We start from the raw sequence: 18,196 nt of genomic DNA on the forward strand, positions 1-18,196 counted from the left end.
GAGTCTGGATATTCTATCAGAATCTATTATAAATAGACCTGAAAAACCTCTCCACTCTGAGTCTGTCTGCGTGCAGACTGACCAGAAATAAACATGAATGAGAGGATTTTTCAAGGTAAAGGACAAGAGTCATGCAAAAGGCATAGAATTGCTGCAGATCGTGCTAGATGGAATGGGGAAACTGTCCTCTTCCGATACCTCTGTGAACCTCATAGCGGTCTTTCTTCCCTTTCAGGGGGAAGAATCACCTTTGTATTTTTCTGCTATCAATGAATGCAGGAAAAGGCTATACTCTGTCTCTACAAGGAGAATTAGAGATAGCAGAGAATTAAGATCTTCGGGATCTTATACGATACCTCTATACGACAAGAGTAGGATATCATGTACTTTGAATGGGATCCTATTTTGGGCCTCAGATTCCGTGTTCCGTCAAGATGGAACTGCTCCTCATCAAACTTCTTTGAGAAATTTTTATGAGGGAATTCTTTGTTTCTCTTGGTCCTAAACGACCAAGAAGACAAGTGAATTTTTGTGCATTGGAATCTCGAATCAGATTCTATGGAGACTCGGCAATGGGTTCTTGACAGCATAGTATGTCTGGCAAAAGAACTAAAACCCTCTATTCCTGACTCAACGCTTTCAGATAGAGGTTTCGTTGTCCAGGCAGGGTACTTACGTTTTCATCTACAGAAGAAGAAATGGTTTATACGTTTGCCTAAAGAGTCTTTGGAATGCGATGAGGGCTCGAAATGCTTCCCAGAAAGTGTTCAGAGGGATACTGTAAAGAGCTAGAAATCAGGAGTCCTCCCAATTTCAGCTCGGAGTCTCCTTCAACTTCCAGGCTCCTTCCCTTCCTTCGGGCAAGGATAGGGAAGATTCTGCAACGAGAAACCTCATCAACATGTAAGAAGAGATCTCGTTAGCAACGGAAGTATTCAAGAAGGATCCTCCTCGGAGGAAGACTCTTATCTCTCGTACTGTTAGATTTCCTATCGTCTACTGGATGTAGCTGACTTCAATCACCTCCCCTTGCCGGAGAGGCCAAAAGCTCAAAGTGGAAGAATTTCTTCTACCCTTCTCCAGTCTCCTGATAAGCTATTGTGGATGTTCAGGACTTTCGGACAATGTAGCGCCAACCAGGCGCCAAATGCCAAAGCAGGTGTAAAAAACGCCAGAGGCAGACAGTCCCAAGAAACACTGTCATTGTCTGATGAGGAGAAAGAGCGGGCCTCCAACCTGGCGCAGATGCGCTAGAGGCGAATAATTCGGACAGATAAGAGTGTCCGATGTGGACATCGCCAGACATCCTCGAGACTAACAAGCTCGAAGCTCCAGCAAAGTGGGGAGGAGCCAGCCAGGCGCCAGCCAGGAGCAAGCCAGGCTCTAGGCTTCATCCAGAAGAGATCCATTTCAAAGGAAGCCCTGGTCTTCTTTGAAACAAGTGTGATCGCTAAAGCACTTCATGAGTAACTTGATGATTCCTTCAAACAACTGAGAATTAAAAGCACTTGAAGTGCGAGCTTTTATGAATTCTTGTTCATTCCATAACAATATGTCGTGAAGGACATATTAGCTGTAACTTGTGGGAGATGCAACTCTGTGTTGACTTCCATTTGCACGAAGGAAGTCAACTCTGTGTTGACTTCCATTTGCACGAAGGAGGTCAAGTTAACCTACGAGAGATCCTTCTCTCTTGGTTATTCGTGTCTACGGATACATTGCTGGGATAGGGAGCCGACACTGATCCTTAAGTAAGTGAGTTAATATTTATTTAACATAGTGTTTTTTCTTTGGGTTGTTTAAAGGAGTTTGGGGATAGCTCTTTTCAAACTAAGCACAAACCCTCGTGTTAGGATCAGGTGATCGGGATCGGTGTTGTGCTCCTTAATTATGCCACTAGGCATAGGTGTATTGTCATGTAAGTGGATAAGACCCCATTGACAAATGACCATCAGATTCTGTCGAGTAAGTGGATAAGACCCCATTGACAGATCTACAAGAACTCTTAGCCATAGGTCACATCCTCGCTGAGGCTCTTGAGACGAAGCAGACTACTAGCAATAGCTAGGAAGCCGACCCTTCGTCTAAACACATAGGAACCAAGGTTTTATTGATTTATTTCCTACAACGTATGTTGTTTACCTGTCTAATCAGTAAATAGCTGTCTCTTACCCACCACTGATGGGTGCTAATCAGCTAAGTATATATCTGACAGGGAAGTTGAATGTATAAAAATGTTATTGTCATGATACAATAAAGTTTTACACATACTTACCGGGCAGATATATACGATAAATGGCCCACCCAGCCTCCCCACAGGAGACAGGTGGAAGAGAAAATCTGGTTCTAGAAGGTAATGGTTCCTATTCCTGCCACCCAGCAGCAGGACGGTAGATCACCTGACCTACCTACCTGTAGCGTGTGCCGCGAAATTCGAATTTCTGTCGGGGACGACAGAGTCTATAGCTAAGTATATATCTGCCAGGTAAGTATGTATAAAACTTTATTGTATCATGACAATAACATTTTTAAGTTTCATTCACATCAGATTATCATCACATTCATTTACATTTCATTAATTATCAGATTATTTATTTAATTCCATTACGGCACTGAATGACCATAATAGGTCCCAGTGCTTGGGCTTGTCCCTAAATTTCATAATCCATCCATCCATGCCCCAGAGATGTTGCTGTTCTCAGACGCGTCCACCGAGGGATGGGGCGCACACCTAGAGGATCGCTTGATGGGACACTCGGTGGTGTTGATGTGCGACAACACCACGGTAGTGGCATACGTCAACAAACGGGGGGCCTAGTGTCCCTCCCGTTGCACCAGTTGACGCTGCAGGTGCACGAGTGGGTCAGTAGAGCTGTCAGCCCGCTACATTCCAGGCAAAAGGAATGTAGTAGCAGACAAGCTCAGCCGTCGGGATCAAGTGATAGGGACCGAATGGTCCCTACACTCAGACCTGGCAGAAAGGCTCTTCAACCTGTGGGGGCGTCCAGTAGTGGATCTGTTCGCTACCCGGCACAACAGGAAACTTCAGGTTTTCTTTTCAGCCGTGCCGGATCCATGGGCAGCTGCAGAGGATGCTCTTCAACACCCGTGGGACAACCTCTTCGCGTACGCTTTTCCCCCGTTCTGCCTGATTCGCAAGATGATCAGCCGAGTGCTGGCCACCCCGAATCTCAGGATGATCCTGGTGGCTCCCAAATGGCCCCAGGCCATTTGGTATCCGGACCTGCTGGCTCTGCTTGCAGGAGCACCAAGAGAGATTCCCCCTTGGCACAACCTTCTCGTCCAGCCACACATAGAACGGTACCACCGGACAGTCCAGTCTCTACATCTTCACGGCTGGCTGTTATCCACCATCTCTTGCGAGCGAGAGGCTTTTCTCGCAGAGCAGCAACAGAGATGGCTGGACACGTCAGACAGTCCTCTGCAGCTGTGTACCAGGGAAAATGGGCCGTCTTCTGTGGTTGGTGTCGTAAATAGGGTCTATCTCCTCTCAGAGCCACTCTTCAGCAGGTAGCGGATTTCCTTGTTTTTCTTCGCCGAGACAAGCTCCTCTCCATCCCCACAGTCAAAGGATATAGAGCCGCCCTGGCCCTGGTCCTGAAACTGAGGGGAGTGGATATCTCAGATTCATTCGAGATCTCATTGCTAATGAGGAGCTTTGAGAGGTCTTGCCCACCCAAGAAACTCAGGCCCCTGGGGTGGGATGTGACTCTCGTCCTTAGGAGCCTGACTCGAAGACCCTTCGAGCCACTCAGAAAGTCATCAGACAGGGATCTGACCCTCAAGACCCTCTTCTTGCTGGCCCTGGCATCAGCAAAGAGAGTTGGGGAACTTCATGGTCTTTCCTTCGACGTAAAACATACCAGGGGATGGGGATCTGTGACGCTCGATTTCGTCCCAAACTTCGTAGCGAAGACTCAGAATCCTTCGGTCCCTGACGACCGGTTCGAGTCTTTCACAATCCCCTCCCTAATGGATTTCACCGACAACGATACGGATGAGATGCTGCTTTGTCCTGTGAGGGCGCTACGGCGCTATCTGGAGAGAACTCGGCACCTCAGGCCTGAGTGTCGACGCCTCTTCATTAGCACCGGGGTGACCAAGAAAGAAGTATCCAAGAACACTCTCTTTCTGGCTGCGTGAGGTGATCAGGAGGGCTTATGAAGCTGATGGTAGCAACAACATCCGTATCCTTCGTCCGAGAGTCCACGAAGTCAGAGGTATTGGTCCTTCCATTGCGTTCCGCAAGAACTTCTCCGTGGCGCAGGTCCTGAAGGCAGGGGACTGGTCTAACCAGACCACCTTCACCTCCTTCTACCTTCGGGATATTACCCACAGGTCCTTGGACACTTTTTCCTTGGGACCCGTGGTGGCTGCTCAACACGTTGTGTGGCTTACCCAGCAGCCGAGCGGACAGAACAGCATCAAATGCTGGTGTGACTGCATGAATGGATGAGTGAATGAGAGTGTGAGTGGCTTCTCTTCCCCATCTTTTTCTCCCCCTCTACCTGTGGGCAGAGGGACGTGGTTGTCACTTCGCTGGAGCAGGATAAGATGCAGGTAAGCTACTCAACCGAGCCCTATCTTATCCTTTTCATTAGGGATAGGAGCGAATATCCACCACTTCCCCCAACAAGGGGGGGGGAAGTGGAAGCCAACAAGAGACAAACCCATGACTTTATATTGCCTCTTGCAATAGGAACAAGTTCTTGCTTGCTAGTTTTAAGAGGTATGCTTGCTTCCCTCTTATTACTTGGGTCCAGAGGTCTGACCATTGATCCTGCGGTACATACCCCGATCATTGGGCAGAGGCTAGGATCCCTCCCTCTGCTCTTATGACCAGGGAGGGAATCCAAGGTTGGGCGAACACCAGTCTGTTCTTAAGACTCAGATTCCTCCCACCAAGAAGTGAGTCTTCCTATTGTAAAGGACCGAGGGTTTGTATTCGTATCGGAACAAATAGCAATTTGTCGAAAATTGCATTTTTCCTAATTATACAAACCTGAGGTCCTTTACACATAATCCCACCTAATGCCACCCCTCACTCTGTGTTTTTCCTGGGCCTAAAGCAAAGGTGATTCTTCACCTCCCAGTCGCGCGGCGCGCGCACTGTCGGACAGCAGTTAACTACCGAACTCCCTTGTTCGAAGCTTACGACTGTTCCAGCTGCCGCTAGTTACCTTCCTATTGTAAAGGACCTCAGGTTTGTATAGTTAGGAAAAATGCAATTTTTGGCAAATTGCCATTTATTGTGATAAAACTACAGTAGACCCTTGACTCACGAACGCATTGACCCACGTACAACTCGATCCCCGACCAAAATTATAGGTAAAATTTCACCCTTGACCTACGAACTAACTTTGAGATACGAACAAAAAAAAATGCGGAAAATAAAAATTCTGTTTGGGTCATGAACTAATTTTGAGACATGAACATTTGAAAAATGCTGGAAATTTCTGGAAAATAACAATTCACTTTGTTTCACAAACTAATTTTTAGACACAAACATTTGAAAAATGCGCGAAATCGCCCAGCACACGTGAGAGCGTTTGAGTTGCCATGGGAACAGCCATCCTCCAGCCGCCCACGCACGGCGTCACCCACGCATCGCTCTTTGTCTCATCTCATTGTGTACAAGACGTTCGTCAATTCGCTTAGCATTTTTTGCGCTAAAACTTGTGATTTTCTTCATAATGGGCCCTAAGAAAGTGAAGAGTGGTGGTGAAAGTAAGAAAGTGAAGAGTGATGGTGAGAAGAGGGTGCAGAGGAAGATAACCATTGAAATAAAGAAAGAAATTATAGAAAAGTTTGAACGTGGTGTTCGCGTGACCGATATCGCAAGTGAGTACAAGATGGCCAAGTCGACAATTTCGACAATTTTGAAAAAACAAGGATGCCATTAAAGAAGCAAATGTTGCGAAGGGAGTGACAGTACTAACCAAGATGAGATCGCAAACCCTCGAAGAGGCAGAAAAAATAATTTTGAAGTGGGTACATGAGAAACAAGATGGCAGGTGATAGTGTAAACGAGCCGATCATCTGCGAGAAAGCTCGGCAAGTGTATCAGAGTTTGCTGAAGGAAACTCCTTCTACTAGTGCCACGCCAGATGATTTTAAGGCTAGTAAAGGGTGGTTTGATAACTTCAAGAAAAGAACTGGAATTCACTCTGTAATTAGGCATGGTGAGGCTGCTAGCGCAGACAAGGCTGCTGCTGAGGCATTCGTGACTGAGTTTGCCGAGTTCGTGGAGGCCGAAGGATACGTCGCTCAACAGATTTTCAATTGTGATGAAACGGGCCTCTTCTGGAAGAAGATGCCCAACAGGACATTTATCACCCAAGAAGAGAAGGCGCTCCCAGGCCACAAGCCAATGAAGGATAGGCTTACGCTTTTGTTATGCTCAAACGCAAGTGGCGACTTGAAACTAAAGCCGCTACTTGTCTACCATTCAAATAACCCGCGTGCCTTTAAGCAGCACAACGTAAATAAGGCCAGACTGCCTGTAATGTGGAGGGCCAATACAAAAGCATGGGTGACACGGAACTTGTTTATGGAGTGGATTGATGAAGTGTTTGCGCCGACCGTGAGTCAGTACCTAACAGAGAATAAGCTACCCCTGCGTTGCCTTCTGATCATGGATAATGCCCCGGCACACCCTTCGTACTTGGCTGACTGCAGTGAACATGACTTCATTCAGTTCAAGTTCCTTCCACCCAACACGACCTCTGTTCTCCAGCCCATGGACCAACAAGTCATTAGCAATTTTAAGAAATTATATACGAAGGCGCTCTTCTCCAGATGCTTCCGTGTAACTGAAGAGACAAAATTAACCTTAAAAGAATTTTGGAAGAAGCACTTTAATGTTTTTCACTGCATAACCCTCATTGATAACGCATGGACTGAAGTTACGTACCGCACATTAAATTCTGCGTGGCGGGAAACTTTTGTTGGCCCAGTGCGTAACTGTCCGTGACTTTGAGGGCTTCGATGCAGAGATTGTGCAAGAAATTGTGTCCATGGGCAACAGTATGGGTCTACAAGTCAACGACGAAGATGTTGAAGAATTGGTCGCTGAACATTCAGAAGATTTGACTGCGGACGAACTTGTTCAACTCCACAAAGAGCAGCAGGAGCAACTTGCTCGGGAGCAATCAACTGACGAAGAGGAGGCTGGGGAGGAAGTTACAGATGTCAGCAGTGATGTGATAAAAGCCGCATTGGAAAAGTGGAATGATGTCCAGTGCTTCCTTGAATTGTATCATCCGGACAAAATTGTTACGAACAGGATCGTGAATATGCTCAATGAAAATTTAATGAGCCATTTCAGAAAAGTTATGCAAGGAAGGAAAAGGCAACAGACATTGGATAAGTTTGTGATTAAACGTTCACCAAAAAAACCTAGAAGAGTTGAATCTCCGGAACGAGATCTCCCCGACCTGGATGGGGGAGGGTCTCCTTCCGCACAATAACCTCCTCCCCACCCACCACCCTCCTCTTCTCTTGTCCGTCAAGCCAGAAGTCTCGCCAGTCATAGTAAGTGTTCACTTTACAAACTTTTTTATAGTGTTAGTTTACCATTTTAAATTATATTATTAGATATATTAAGGTTTTTTACACTGACTTTTACATTATCTGTGTAAAATAAGGCAAAATATACATAATATATATTGGTTCGTAGGGGTCGAGAACCAATTAATATTATTCCCATTAAACCTTATGGGGAAATTAGCTCCGAGTCACGAACAATTTGGAACACGACCAAGGTCTAGGAACGGATTGTGTTCGTGAGTCAAGGGTCTACTGTATTAAAAAAACAGGTAGTATACAAATTTTTAGTGGCTTTTTCTTGAGTTTTATCTACCAAAATAGGCCGTTTTCAGCATTTTTATAGGGGATCCAACTATTTGCAGATTCTAAACATTCATGGGGGTGTCTAGTAAGCATTCCCCGCCAATATGGAGGGACCACTGTATACCATTGCATCACCTCAATATGCAGAGAGATGAGTATCAACAGGAAAAGGAAGGAAAGATATGAATACATTGCTTATGCAATTAAAATGTTGAAGTAAATATCATGTCTTCAATTTAGCTATTGAATGTATGATATGGAATTGCTCAGTTCAGGACTTTATGAGGAATAATGTTACAAGCACTGATAATCTTCTACATCAGCATTGCCAGTGTGTAGGCTCAGTACTGTACTTTTCATTCATAACACAAATCCTTTGAGATAATTGGATAATTTGGATAAGACAATAAACAAAATTTATTAGACACATAACTGTTTATTCCCCTTTTTGTTTCAGGAAACAGTTACTTACAAGGATGAGTGACAGTGGTCCATCAGGAAGTGAAGCCTCAAACCAAGGAGAGTTCTTCTATGTGGAAAAAATACTTGATGTGAGACAAGAGGGACAGGTAGGATAGGATACTTTTTTGTCGTTATTGTTCACCATCATTATTTACCTTACACCACCATGTTCAATGTTTTCATTCATTTTTCAGTATTACAGTTTTATATACTACTCAGTTTAAAAGGAAGGTAGCACATGGTTCCCTGATTGTTCAACCTAAATTATTTTGACGTCCACATTTTTTGAAGGGTAGGAGGTTACAGATTTAGACAACTTTTCAAGGAACTGATACAGAAATCACTCAAACAATAATTTCAAAGAAAACTGTAGTATTACTTTGTACTTCATTTGTCTATTAATTTCCAGCCTTGTATCACTTCAATTCTCTGATTGGTATTGGGAGACAGTGCAAATATGTAAGTTGCAATTTTCCACAAGAAAAAGGAGGAGCTATAAGTTTTACCTTCCAGATGATATTTACTACTTTTTATTTCATGTTCATTAACTCACTGACAGTACAGCACTGTGATAGCTCACATGGTCCAAACAGGAAATGGAACCTTTCTTGGATATCAACTTGATGATGTTAAAACAGCCTACATTCAGTACATGTATCTACCAAATTCATACATTTACTAAGGTTGGAGTAGACACTAGACACCATCTCACCATCTTCATAGTATTAAAGAAGTATTGTCACCAGCCGTAGGAGTCAACTGCTTATGCTGTATTTAGGATTGAGATTTGTTACTCCAGGACTAAGGGTGACCCTGTTGGCTGCTTGCAGAGTTGTACCCCAATCTTTTATCTTCTGGTTATGGCTCTGAGAGATGTACCACCATGGCCATGGAAGTAGTTTTTCCAACAGCTTTCATTGAAACAAGCTCTTCTCAGTCCCTGATGTGGAAGGTTATCTGCCAGGCTTGTCAGGTCTTCAGCCAAAGGTCATAGATCAAGCTTTTCCTAGTTGGAATTACCAGTTCTTATGAGGTCCTTTGAACAGTCTTTGACAACCCTGCTAGTTCAGGCTTGAATGGGTTGTGACTAGTTCTTCGCAATTTTACCAGGACCCAGTTTAAACCTCTTAGAGAGGGTTCAGACTCATCTTAAGTCAAGACTCTTTCATCCCAAGTCAAGACTCTTGCTAGCCTTAGCTGTGATGGAGCAAGTAGGCAAGTTTCATGACTTAGGTATATGTTATCAGGTCTGATACTTGATGTTTTGGGTTTTATCTCATTTTCATTTATTCCTAAGTTTGTGACCAAAACTCAGAACCGATCAGTTCCTGACAGGAGATTTGTGAGCCTCTTGAATAATTTATTTTGAGGCATTGGTGCTGGTAATCCTGGTGAGATTTTGTCTCTAACACTGGATTATTGTGTGAATAAGCCAAGAACGAAGTGGTCAAGCAACCCTTTCATTATGAGTTTTATGGTGGAAGGGATGACCTTCCAGCCTGAGCAAGAACTCAGATTCTAGGCCATTGCCCTGCCTCTTAGATTTAGGAGGAATGTTCTGTTCCAGGGATATTGAGGGCTTAATTCTTCCATAAACAGGCCACCTTCACCCATTTTGCTTTTGGTCCATTGTAAGTCCCTGGACATTACTGTGCCTCTTGTAGCTGGTCATCATGTATAGCTACTTGAGTTCCATTACACCAAAAAGCATTTTGCATGAATTTCAAGGGTTGATGTAGGGTTGGTGATGAGAGGTAGAGTGACTGGCACACCTATCTTTCTTCCTTCAATATATAGTTGGGCCAGATATGAACTGAAATAACGTAAAATGCAGATATAAACAGAACGTCCTATCTAGGGCTTCAGTGTAAAGAAATTACATTTTCTGTCATTTCTATGACAAGGTCACTGCCATCTATGGTCCAGTTATGCTAGTTGTACTACTTATCACCTGCAATTCCCATACAGACAAAAAAAGGGGCTGAGATTGCCTGAAGCTATCCTAGAACAATTCTCTGAAACAAGCCCTGTCAGGCTTAGCATCAGATTGTGAGACTGTATAGGTTACTGGAGTTTAATAATTTCCTACTCATATTAATTAATGGGAAAAGGAACTAGGTGGCAATAGGAATACTGCTAGTCATATTTCATGAAATGCTCCTCTTACCAAAGGAGAAAGTCTCCAATATGAAAAGTTTGGTTTGCATTCTTGTCAGAATAATTAGGAAATTTTTAAGGTACTTAGCAATGGTTCCTAGATGTACAGATCTGAAATTATATCAGAATCCCATCTTAACCAGTCCAGTGTAGTCCTTGGTGCCAAAGGAAATTGAGGTAGTGCTGTAAAGTGAATGAATGGTACCCACCTAGGTACCATCCAACTGCTTGCCTATCTGCTACCAATTGACCACCATGTTGCCAAACTTCTAAACCTGTTTCCAGCTGGTGTCAGGAATAGTACTTAAAAGACTACTGTTTGTATATCTAGAGAAAATATGTATCTGAAAAAGATTTTCTTTTTTATCTTTTAGTTGACTATCTATTGTATGCAGTATTTAAAGAGACCCCCCCAGAGTTATAATTTGCATTTTGTTCCGATACGAATACGTACAAACCATCGGCCCTTTACAATAGGAATGTAACTTGCGGCAGCTGGAACCGGTCGTAAGCTTCGAACAAGGGAGTTCGGTAGTTAACTGCTTGTCCGACAGTCAGCGCACCGCGCGACTGGGAGGTGAAGAATCACTTTGCTTTCGGCTACCAACGGACACAGATGTGTTGTTCGCCTCTCTGCCCGCTATCGTTGTACGCTTTTTATCTTCTTCAAACTTGGTTTGCTTTGTGTGTATGGTAAAATACTCTTAAGTATGTGTGCTTTGTATTTTATTATTGCCTTTTATAATGGATTCCCATGAGCTGGAGACGTCCCCACGGCCCCCATCAGCCGCAGAGTTTGCCCTGGTGTGGAGGGTCGTAAGTGTGGGGCCTTCCGCTCTTTTCCAGAAGTGGATCCTCATGAATTGTGTGCTCGGTGCCGAGGGCGCGAATGCTTTCGGGCCGAGCCCTGTGATTTGTGTATTTCTTGGTCGGAGGAGCAGTGGATGCTCTATGAGGGTAGGAGGAAGCGACGTAAGCCTGCCAGAGTCTTCAGAGGATTCTCCGGCGACACCCTTGGTCACAGATATGTCGTCTTCCTTCCTGCTGCCATCTCAGCTTCCGCGTATGGCTCCTTCCCCTTCGGAGGGGGTTTCTCGTTCCTTCTCTTCGCCCGATCAGTCGAGCGTAGAGGAGGGGCGAGGTACCCCGACATTCAATTGTACTCTGGGTCTTCCGTTCATTGGGGGGTGGAGCTTGTCCACCCCCCCCCCCCCCCCCCCCCCCCCCCCCACCCCCCCCCGTGCAAGGGGGAACCCCTCCTACTAACCCAATCTTTGCCTCCTCAGGTGCTCCTGCTGCGGGTGACGACCTCGGCCAGGTATGGTTCTCGCTGGGCCTCCAGGGAATGCCGAGCGTTCGGGGGCTGTTGCATCACCTGGCAGGGCGCTGCTCCGGTCACCCATGGACCGGTGACCACCACCACCGTCTTGACCCCGGGGTATGCCGCGCCTCCTCACCTGGTGTATACGCAGCATATTACCATGGTAACACCCTCAGCTGCGGTACAGGCTCCGATTGCTGGTTTCCCGAGGAGGGTCATGCCACCGCCGCCCGGGTTCGCCGCTCTCGCCTCAGCCCCCGACTTTCGGTGCCCCAAGAGTTCGCCCCTGGACCTTCCACCTGTAACCAGGATGTCATTGCTTGCTGTTCCGCCCCCCCTGATCCCAACTCCTTGACGAGGTGGGGGGCTTAGGGATCCACTGCAGAGAGAGTATGCCCCTTTTACGCCTACACTCTCTGCTGTGGATCCAACTGAACATTGGGACCTTTAACTCCTTTACTCCTCCTCCTTATAAATTTTCCCCTTTCCCTTCTTCTTCTTTCGTGACGACTCTGGCATGGTTTTAGACTATTGAATTGACTGCTCTTTTAACCTGGAGGAGGGTGTAGTTGGACGGCATGCCACTCCACCCGTAAAATTCAAGTACCTGACGTGTTCGAGCGAGGGGAAAGTCTTATGTCAAACTTGGTCCCTAGTACTGGGTCGGATCTCGACGGACTGACGACGCCTTAAGTGCTGGGGATCAGGTGTATAACCAGGAAGTAAACCTCTAGGGGTGGCCCATTAATGTGACATTCCACACCCTCCCTTGTTGGGCTCCATGGTGGGTGGAGGACTACCTGGCTGAAAACATCTCTCTCGTGTACATGTATACATTATTAGGCCCTAATGTTGATGAACCCCAGCGCGGAATTAGACTTGGCTACCGGATTCGCTCAAGAAAATAAGCCCAACATAACAACGATGGCACCATATGAGCCATTAACAAGAAATAATAGAAAAGAAAAATGTACAAACCCGACCCAACATTAGTTCATTTTGACCACATTTTTGGCACAGATAATTGGTCCAGATTTCTTGTTCTCAAACAGAGAGGAAAATTTCCTCCTATGTTTTAGAGAACAAATTATTAAGCTTACTCCCCCTACCAGAGAAAGGGGGAAATGAGTTTCAGAGCACTGAAATTTAATGAATGGCTGATTGAGGCCACAACAAAAGCCCAGTCAGAAGCATATCAGAACATTAAAGAAATTCAAGGGATAAAAGTAACGGTGGAAAGCCATGACATGCTCAACTATATCCAAGGTACAGTTGTACTACCCCAAATTGAAAATGAGGAAGAATTACCAGAAAAGCATATTATATTAGAATCACTAAAATTAAGATATGACAATATTCACGATCTGGAGTTATATCAAATTCCAAGTAAAAAAAACCAAGAAGTTTCCATCAAAATAGTAAAAAATCAAGTTCACAGGCCAAAATTTACCAGCAAAGATTAAAATACTTGGTCAAAACAGAGAAGTACGCCCTCACGTACCGAAACCACTACAATTTGTAAAAAAATGTTGTAAATTTGGTCACACATTCAAGAAATGCCAAAATGAAGAAATATGTGCAGTGTGTGGTTCAGAAGACCATAGAACTGAGTGGAATTGCCCAAATATTAAATGTGCTAACTGTGGACTTGCTCACCATGCAAAGTCAAAAGAATGCCCATTCTATATGTATAATACAGAATTAAAACTTCTTATGAGTAGAACTGGAATGGCAGCAAGAGAGGCTAAGCTTGAGTTAAAAGTTAGAGGGATACTTGACCCAAGCAGAAATCCATCATATAAAATTATGTTAAAAAATAAGGTTCCCCAAATATCTGAAGCTTGTTTAGAAAGTAGGAATCTAATACCTGAAACCACAATAAAAAACAAATATGGCTGCTCTATCATCCTTAGATGATCATGATGCCAATACTTCATGTATAGAGACAGCACCTTCCAATGCAGAAATTGCTGATGATTTCCCACCAGATCAGAGAGCAAGGGGAAAAAGGCGAGACCCTGGAAATGGGACGGGCCCCTCCGAAATCAAAAAACTTGACAACAAAGAGGACTCCCATCCTCAAAAAGTAATATAGATAGTATTGAAGTAGAAGCTGAAACAATAATAACCTCACAAACTAACGATTTCTTAGAAAATAACAACATTGTCCATATAACTCCATCACCCATAATAGGACAAAGAAGAAAATCCTTAACTCATCCTCAACCCCAACCAAGTAGTAGTATTCATCATCAAGCTGCCTCTGTTGAAATAGACTCCTCTCCCAGTCTCAGTAAAACAACAATACACTACCAATCACTCAAAAATAGAAATGCCTTATCCACTCATGATAAATTATGTGGATGTAATGAATGTTTTTTTCATTGTTCAGTTGAATACAATGAAACTTCCATCAACAAGCAGCCTCACTAATATGATTAATAATTTCATCAAATTCAAAACTAAAACCAACAGGAAAATCTTGAAAAACACTCTGAAGATTGCATGTGTGTAGACCATCTTAATTAAAACTCGCTCATCGAGTGCTAGAGGCATAGACATTTATTGGAAAAAATAAAACAAAAACAAAAGTCCCAAAGGAGCAGTTACCAAAGAGACTTAACATTAAGTCAAATATTAAGAAACCTGCAGCTTTACACGAGTATGCAACCACAAAAGTAAGAGGAAGTATGTTCTGCTTGACCAGAGGCCTTCCCCCCACAATAACATTCCGCGCTTATATTATTCAGTGGAACGTAAATGGTTTAAAAAACAAAGATTACAAATAGGAGAAATTTTCAAAGATTCATTAAAAACAATATGAACCTATAGAAGCAATATGCTTGACAAACATACAAATGAAAATGTCTCTAGAATATGCAATTATACATTAGCATCACATTCAGTTCCTGATATGAATACATTAGGAACAGCAATTTACGTCAATAACCGAATTACTTACGAAAATATATTGACTAATAGTTCTGAATTCCAACTATCTGGAATTAAACTTCATATAACAACTCTACTTTTAATTTGTATAATATTTACAACCAACCTTCATGTAATTATGATTTACAAAATCTACCTCAAGTATTACCGAATATACGTGATGATTTTTTAATAGTTGGAGATTTTTAACGCCCACAGCCCATTATGGGATTCCTTTTGCAATGAAACAGATTCACATGGTAACAAAATTGAGCATATGATTGACAATCATAATCTTTGCATTTTAAATGATGGAGACATTAGCACTTACTTTTCGAAATCCCATGGAGTTTTCATCCATAGACTTAGGTATTTGCTCACCTAATATAGTGGACAGATTTGATTGGAATGTTTTAGATGATCCATATACCAGTGATCATTTTCCAATTTTAATATCCTGTTTGGGACATACCCCAACACCAACTGTCCCACGATATAATGTAGATAAGGCAGACTGGGACCAGTATAAATTTAAAACCAGCCAGATCCATCCATTTACAGCAGTACAAGGTCATGATGAGACAGTAGATTTCTTCACAAACTTTGTAATTACAGCTGCTTGACGAATCTATTCCTAAGTCAAACTACTAATCCCAAGAAACACTCAGTACCCTGGTGGTCTGACACACTATCCCACCTGATACAAGAAAAACATATTATAGGTAGAAGTTAGAAACCCTGCATAATAGATTTAATGTCATAAGTAAAAGACCTCTAAATTTGTAGAGCACTGCCAAGAAACTTGTAGACATTACTATAGAAATCAGTCTACTAAAACCTCATTACAATCGGATCTCGGCAAGATCAGAAGGGAAGCCATTAGAGGAAAAAAAAATAATGTCATGGCCAAAAATATGTATCTAGCATATCTGGATACAACCTCAATAAGTAAAGTCTGGGAAAAATTTAGGAAAATTATGGATCTCATATTAGATCTCAGAGACAGCACGGGACATTGCACTAATACATAATGGCCAACCAGGTACATGATAGTAACGCCATTTCGAATATTTTTAGGGCGTAACATCCAAGCAATAAGTAGTATAATCAATATAGCTGATCACTTTCGAACCATTAAAGCCCGTGAAGAAGCTGTTCCATTGAATTTTGAAACATTAGAGGATATATATTATAACCAGATTTTCACAGAAGAGGAATTTGAATATGCTTTATCTAACTGTAACTCTTCTGCTCCAGGCCAAGACAACGTAAATTTTGAGATGATAAAAAAACCTGTCTCTGTTAGCAAAAACATGCTTATTGAAGCTTTATAATCATTTATGGGTAAATCACCTGTTCCCAAAAGCATGGAAACATGCTATAATCATACCAGTTTGTCAACCAGGGAAAGATCCAAGCAATCCTAATAACTATAGACCAATATCCCTGACAAGTTGCTTGTGCAAATTGCTAGAAAAAAATGGTAATTATAGACTAAACTGGTGCCTACGTAAGAATAAGACTGTCTTCAACTCAATTTGGCTCACAATCTGAAAGATCTACTTTAGATTCACTTTCCCATCTAGAAAAATTATATACGGAGAGGGTTTGAACGTAAGCAAATTACAGTTGCCATATTCTTTGATATCCAAAAAGCATATGATACGACCTGGAGATACTCAATTTTAAAGTCCTTACACGAAAATGGTTTTTAGAGGGCACTTACCAATTTTTATCGAGAATTTTATCCATGAAAGAACTTTTCAAACACGAATAAATAATGTATATTCTGACTCCTTCAATTTAGATTGTGGAGTCCCTCAAGGAGTGTTTTGAGTGGAACTCTTTTTGCTCTAGCTATCAATAACATCGTAAAGCAGTTACCACAGGGAGTAGTACAAAATAGCTTGTATGTAGATGACTTTGCTATATATTATTCCTCAAGCAGTCTTCGTCATCTACAAACAAAGAATTTTCTTAAAAATAAAGCTATCAAAAACATCCACAACTGGACTTTGTCAGTAGGCTTTAAGCTCTCTATAGAGAAAACCCAAGCAATTATGTTCTACAAAAATAGTAGATGGAAACAGAATCAAGACATAGATCTTAAATTAGGTGATAGCCTCATTCAGTTTAGTAATACTATAAAATTTTTAGGCTTGGTATTTGACACTCATCTTAATTGGAAAGCACACATAGCCTTTGTAAAAAATAAATGTAATAGTGCCTTAAATTTGATAAGGAAAAATTGTCTCATACTACTTGGGGAGCTAAGAGACAAACATTGCTTATGATATATAAAGCACTAGTTTTATCCAAAGTGGATTATGGAAGTCCAATTTACGGGTCGGGTCAGCATCACAAGTACCTTGAAGTCCTTAGACCTCTATCCACACTCGAGGCTTGAGACTTGTAGTGGAGCCTTTAAATCTTCTCCAAACACTTCAGTATGTTGTGAAAGTGGCGAACCCCCATTATCCGTACTCGTGATCTTGTAACAATGAGAAGTGCTTTAAGATAAACGTCCACTGATTCCCCCACAAAAAAACTATTTGGCATGCGAGATATATTTATTAGTAACTCATGAACCACCTTTTCCAATAAGAGCTAATAGGTTATTGGAATCTATTGGCCTTAGAGTAAATACTCCCACCCTCACTTCTCCACCTCCATGGATGATGAAGAAAATCAAAAGTATGTTCTAACCTTTATCATCTATCAAAAAAGCAAATTATACTTCAGATCGCTATAAACAGTATACATTAGAACACATTCGAAGTAAAGGCCCACACCTAAAGCAATATACACTGATGGATCCAAATCTTCTGCAGGAGTTGGTTGTGCTGCAGTGTCATCATACAAAACAAAATAAGTCAGAATTCATTGCCAATTGAAGCAACTGTCTTTAACTGCTGAGTTAACAGCAATTATATTGGCAATCAATCAAATAAAATTGACAAATAATAACTGAATAATAAATTTTGTAATATATTCTGACTCAAGAAGCGCAATTGAATCCCTCAAGAGTTACTCACATAAAAGACCCGTTTAGTAAAGGAATTAAACAATCATCATAAATTATATTCACGTGGGGTTAACATTGAAATATGCTGGATTCCTGCCCATGTTGGAATCCAAGGTAATGAAAAGGCAGATGAAAGGCCAAGTCTTGGGTGTAAATTCACCAATTTTTGACAATAAATTGCCTGCTACAGATTATATAAACTCAGTGAAGCAGTGCATAAAAACAAAATGGCAAAATCTGTGGGATAGTGAAGCAAACACAATAAATTAAAGTGCATCAAACAGAATGTAGACTTGTGGAATACATCAGTACAAAATGAAAAACGAGCTGAAGTAATATTAACAAGATTACGAATAGGCCACACAAGACTAACTCACGAGTATCTAATGATAACTCCACAAGGGAACATCCCTCATTGCAATGTGTGC

At 42.3% G+C, this 18,196-nt stretch overlaps 1 protein-coding gene across 1 annotated transcript in view; it reads left to right on the forward strand.

The window, feature by feature from the left end:
* LOC135210744 (M-phase phosphoprotein 8-like) overlaps positions 1 to 18,196 on the forward strand; it is a 317,022-nt gene that overhangs the window by 172,716 nt on the left and 126,110 nt on the right. Inside the window, exon 2 of the mRNA XM_064243573.1 lies at positions 8,330 to 8,441. Within this exon, the coding sequence (XP_064099643.1) occupies positions 8,349 to 8,441 (93 nt within the window). The 5' untranslated portion in view covers positions 8,330 to 8,348. The remainder of the gene's footprint in view (positions 1 to 8,329; positions 8,442 to 18,196) is intronic.

The sequence above is a fragment of the Macrobrachium nipponense genome, chromosome 4 (assembly GCF_015104395.2).
Source record: "Macrobrachium nipponense isolate FS-2020 chromosome 4, ASM1510439v2, whole genome shotgun sequence".
NCBI lineage: Eukaryota > Metazoa > Arthropoda > Malacostraca > Decapoda > Palaemonidae > Macrobrachium > Macrobrachium nipponense.